The 6,000-nt window shown below is 31.5% G+C and overlaps 1 protein-coding gene across 2 annotated transcripts in view; it reads left to right on the plus strand.

Annotated features, from left to right (window-relative positions):
* skap2 (src kinase associated phosphoprotein 2) overlaps positions 1-5,346 on the plus strand; it is a 308,759-nt gene extending 303,413 nt beyond the window's left edge. For both annotated transcript variants that reach the window (XM_069914125.1, XM_069914126.1), the window contains 2 exons: positions 3,262-3,364; positions 4,704-5,346. In XM_069914125.1, coding sequence (XP_069770226.1) covers positions 3,262-3,354 — 93 coding nt within the window. In that variant the 3' untranslated portion in view covers positions 3,355-3,364; positions 4,704-5,346. The remainder of the gene's footprint in view (positions 1-3,261; positions 3,365-4,703) is intronic.
* Positions 5,347-6,000: the final 654 nt, after the last annotated feature.

Here is a 6,000-nt window from a genome sequence, read left to right on the forward strand (position 1 = left end):
TTCTACTCATATTCAAAGATTAAGCTGCCAAGATTGCAAAATTGAACGTGTTTGTTTTGTATCTGATAATGGTATACACTTTTTGAAACTCATATTTTATTTATATATATAGATATATCTATATCTATAGATATATCTATATATATATATATCTATAGATATATCTATAGATATATCTATATATATATATCTATAGATATATCTATAGATATATATATATGTATATATAAATCTTTGTCCGCGAAGCCAAGCCAAAAAAAGATATTTTGAAAGTGATAAATATTTTTCAAAAATCTACATGTTGATAATACAAACTTTCCAGCAGTCAGTATTATTTCAATTGAAATTGGTAGAATTCACAGTAAATTTGATCTATGGAGTTCACTCTTCATTCTACTTTTTGGAGCAACGTGTATTTGGATATTATTAAGATAACACTTGTTAAAATTACCATACGACATTAGTGTTGAAAAATATGGCCAAACTTTATTTGGAAAATTTAAACTTATGATTTAACATTGTTTTAACTAATGTTATAATTTGTTTTTCGATTTGTATAAAAGTGTTATCAACTGCAGAAAATGAGGTACTGAATTATGGTAGGAATACATACTGAAGATTCTGTATAATGAAAGATTTATAATGTTATGTATTCTTGAAATGTAAATGTAGATTTTAATTGCCTTGTTACAGATTTATTTTACTTCTTGGGTTCATGCCCTAAATATAAGGTTGAATAATGCACAATGTTCCTTCTGCCTGGCAATCCTGCTTAAGAATGGTTATAGCACACTAATAAGCCTAAAAAATGCTGTTAGGAAAGAACTTTAGGAATTTTTCAGCTACTTTCACCTTTGATTTATGACTGATAGAAATCTAGAACCCTTTTATATAAAATTGGAGGCATTTAGATTTATTTTGTAGTCATTAAAAATAATTTTAGTTTTGTGCATTAAAGAATAATAATAATTAAATGAAGACACTGCACAATTAATTCCTTTTTTCCATTGTTGGTAGTTAATATATATTTATATCTATAGCATCTTAAAAGTTGGTCTTTGTGGTTTTACAATGACTGAAATAGTTCAACTGTTTTATGCTTTATTTTTATGTATGTGTATGTCAACATTTTATGTTAACATGTAGCCAGGGGATTTTTTTAAAAAGAATCAGTACAGTATTAACTTTCAAAGATATCCAATAAAGTTACGTTCATATTTGGTGGTACAGAAACACAATCCCAAGACATCTCTTTTAGAGTGACTTAACATGTCTTACAACAAAGGACTCTAATTAACAATGATATGCTGAAATCATTTTTTGCTCTAAGGAGTTTTCATTCTCTCGCTTTGTCCCAGAAGCCAACAATTTTAGCTTTCACATAGACTTGTTTTTTCCCCCCCCTCTCCTTCATCAAGATCTCTCTGTTGGAACTAGTTTATAATGATTTATTGATTTTTTTTTAAACTCATAATTTAATTTTTTTAAAACTTTAACCAAGAAATAAATCTGTATATTTGTCAACTTATATCAGCCTTTGAAATCTGAGATTTGTTCTTCATCAGTATTTCAACCATATTGGCATTAGTTAAGGTTTTCAAATTAATTTATTTTTAAAAGCAGTTCTAATTGTCCATCTCGTTCGCTCTTTTTTTCAACAAAAGTTAAAGATACTTTTCAAAGTAGATTAAGAGACTGAATGAAAAAATATGATTTTCAGCCAGTTAAACAATATTGGCTTGGGTTATTTAAAATTAAAGAAAGATTTCAGTAATTAAAATATCATAATTTTGTGCAGGTCTACCTTGTAAAGCCCAAATGTTCTCTCCTTCAAATGTATCAAGAAAAAGATAAAGCATTTCTGATTTTAACAAATGAAATACAGTTTATACAACTGTTTAAAATTGGTTTCATGTTCTTTAAAAATCTCAAGATTCAATTTATTGTCACAGTAATAAAACCAGGTCCTATTACATGAAATTCCTTTTTGCCTGCTGCAAGGCAGACAGATTCGCCACTGGCAGAAATTGTCCAAGCTCCTCTTACATTTTTTTATAGTCAGACTTACAGTCAGAAGAAGAGAAGCAAAAGAGTCACTGAGTGTCCATAGATTAATCTCCACCACTTCTGCTGCCTCTGCTACCACCCAAAGTTCAGTCCAAACCATTGGTGACCAAAATTCAAGCTCCAAACCTCCGTCATAGTCAAGGGCCCTTCGGCAACCTTGGCACCCCTCACATTCCCGGTTCCGAACCTGGTACTCCTCCGGCCAGTTTGAGCCAGTCTCCAGCAGTCCGCAGCCCGGCCCAAATCTCCTGACAGCAGTCTCCAGTAGACCACAGTTTCCATGAGTTCTTTGCCTCAAGTCACCAGAAGCCCGCTACTTGCACTGGTCCCTTAGCCACCGAGCCTCCTTTCAGTCCCGTGGGTCGTCTCACCTGCTTCTCCTTTTCAGACAGGGGGTGATCTTCCCAACCTGTCGTGCCCTGCTCCAGTTCTCCATTTCCCCGGAGTCTGCAGCCACTTGTGGCTGCTGTTGATTAATAGGCGCCGCCAACTTGGACGCAGACCCTGAGATCACAGGATCTCAAATAAAACACCTGCTGGAACAAATGGGTTTCTGGTAACTTAAAAAAAAAGAAAGTTATGGTCAGCTTTGTTGCAGACCTTTATTTTTGTTTGTTTATTTATTTTCCAAGCATTTATTGGTCAAGAATTTTAGCATTCTATACTGTTCTGCTGGAATGGACAAACATTGTTCTAGAACTAGATTTGTGCAGTCATTGTTCTCACAAGAATTTAATGTTGAAGACAAAATAACTTAAAACATCTGTTTACAATTTGTTAATGAGCAAAAAGTAATATCTCTAAAGCCATAACAGAAATAAATAGGGTTCTTATTTCTATACAAAACTTATTATAATCAAAGTATGGAGTAAACATTTCCAAATGTATATTACAATAGTATTTCTAACAGCAATTTGCTTTTTGCTTTCATAGTCTTTAAACTTGAATGAAATTCAGAAACAAGTCTTGGATATCTGGAATATATTTCCATTAATTGAATCTGATGTTTGAGTACTGCCAAACAGGTTTTGCATAAATTCCCATGCAATAGCAAGTTGCACTGTAAATGATCTTATGGTTTAAAAGTCTTGAATTATTTCAAAATTGGAATACAACATTTTATTTGCACAATCTTAAATTTTGTTTGTTTAATAAATCTCATTCTTATATTTATATCTACTTCTGCTATTTTAGGAATATAATTCTTTTGGGTGGTGGATAGGAGAAATGAAGGGAACAATTGGCTTGGTGCCTAAAGTGTACCTAATGGAGATGTACAACATTTGAGATGGTCTATGTAAGTACATTTTAATTGAATCTCAGCATAACAGATCATAAGTACCTTATTCCGGTATCATTTATATAGAAAGCATTCTTGACAAGGTTTCATCCAGTAGTTTTAAAATAGTTTTTATGTTTCCCAGACAGACTTATGCATCTTCTTGTTGTGAGCTGTCAATAAAATCCCATGGAATTATTTACCAAATGAGAAAAAATAACTGCTTTGGGCCTGTTTCTGCATTTTATTGATTTAATGGCCTTCTTTTGCCCACTGTGAGTAAATGAGAAGATTTCACCTGTCAAATATTCCTGAAAAATATCTTCATGAAGAAATGCCCTGTCTATAGCACATGGATTGTATTGCTAAGTGGAAATTAACCTTTTTTACAAGAAAGCTACTTCCTTTTACTATCTCTGCAGTATTTGAATTGAAAAATCAAATGCAGTTTTGGTACGAACTTAAAGATATATAGATATTAATAGCCTAAACTAGTCATTTCAATGTTGATTACTGGCTTTTCCTTTATAAAATTTGAAGAAATGGCAAACTTACTCATTAGAACTCAAGGAACATTTTCCTGTTAGTAAAATATTCTTAGAGAGAAACAAAAATAATACTGTTTGATGTCGCTATTACAGTAAAATACATACAGTACTATAAAAATTAACAATGTTGTAATAATTTACAAAATTATTCAAAGCAATCAGCTGTGCAAATAAATGAGGTGGGGAAGGGCAGTATCTACTTCAGGTGAATGTAGCAGCATCCCAGCTGATTATGAAATTAGTGTATTTAAAGAAACCAGTAAATGTAAGTATGTGTTCGACTGGTTTTACAAGATTATTTTTAAACCTTCATAAATAACTTATTGTTCTCTTTGAACAAATTTGAAATGTGTCAAAAGAGCATCACTTGATAACAGAGAGTACTCGCTTTTGTATTTTGGAATAAAGCACTAGATGGCAGTAGTTTTCTACAGACCTCAATTATATTCTCCATTTCCTTATTCCCCAATCATCCCCTCCCCACATCCATACAATAATCCCACCTCCCTGCAACTTCTATCTACCTATAATGACGTTTTATTCTACACAAAGGATTTTTTTTAAACCACATAATATCATGCAAGGCTTGTCTGTCCTTTGCCAGAAGAGGGAGTTTGTACCCACTAGTTGTTTCCCAGTTTATCTTATCACAAGGATAGCATCATCTTATTAACAAAATAATCTATCCTCTTACCACAGATGTGAAAATCGAGAAGCAGCTAAGTGTTTAATTAAATTATTTCCTCATTATTGTAATTATCTTCTATAATTTCACTGATGCATTATTTTTATTTTTCTGTGCTTTGTAGCATGATCAACTCAAGCTATTTGAGACTTCACATCAGCCTTACATAATGTCTTCGCTGAATACCTGGCTTGTATATTTTTATTGCTTTCAAGACTTGTCATTACAACTTAATCAATTATACACAATCTCAAAATCGAAGGGGATGAGGCTGATATTTTCTTTCTTTCCCCAGAGTATCTTGAAGTAACTGTAAGCACTGTTTCCTGTCTTGTCTGTTTCACTTTATTGAATCTTGTTCTCATGTTCCAGTCTGCAAATTTTAAGGTTCAAATAAAGTTTAATTGTGTGCAAACTGTTGTTATGCTAATAATTTAAATGCCTGCTGTGTAACTAATGAAATTACTGTGTTATGATTAATTTGGAAACTGGTATGTTGATTGTAGTAATTGAACACAACAAGGTGAAGTAAATGATTATGGTGCCATATGGCCTGTTAATCTCAAAATTTAAAGAAGATGAACATTTTTCCAAGGATTTTCTAATACTTTAAAAATATTTTTGACAAGTGTAAATTAACTCAAACGTTTATTGCTGTTAACACTCAGAATATTTGTACTGAAAACATTGTTTTGCTGTAAATGTAAAATTTAGAAAGTGAAAAGTTTACCAGTTGATTAACCTTAATAAAAACATATTTTATTCAATATTTTTGTGTAATAACATAAACTTCTGCAACTCAAGACTTTATTACACCCTTATTAGTAAATTGGCAGAATTCTGGTATAATACTAACATTTATATTCTATAAATGAGAAGTTCCTACAAAGTGTCTGTGTTAGTGTTATGTAACTGCATAAATGGCAGAGCATTATCAATAGCTAATGTGAAGACAATACTATGCTAAACTTAGTCATCGCTCAAACTTATTTTAGTCAGAGTATTCTGCTAATTACCACTTTTTTATTGGAGTATAGTTTTTGTTTAAAACATGTTCAAAATATAAGTTACATTTTGTACTCTGGCCACCAAAAGGAAAAAAAGTTTTAAAGAATATAAGTTACCAAGATGGACCAAATTAAAATTTGTTTATGATTTTTGTAAACAATGTGTTAAAAGATCAAGTTTAGGGAGACAGTGAAAATATTAACAGAGAAAGGAAATAAATTATTTTCATAATAGCCTTTTCCACTTCTCTTTACCACTAATGATAGGTAGCAATTTCAAGAAAATGACTATTTTGCAAAGCACACATCACTTAATTTGTTTCAGCACCTTTATATGAAATAGATCTACAAAAAATTAAACTTGCCAATGGACATAATTTTTAAAATCAATAAATCTTTAGCAAGGACAAACTG

This window comes from Narcine bancroftii, chromosome 1, assembly GCF_036971445.1.
Source record: "Narcine bancroftii isolate sNarBan1 chromosome 1, sNarBan1.hap1, whole genome shotgun sequence".
NCBI lineage: Eukaryota > Metazoa > Chordata > Chondrichthyes > Torpediniformes > Narcinidae > Narcine > Narcine bancroftii.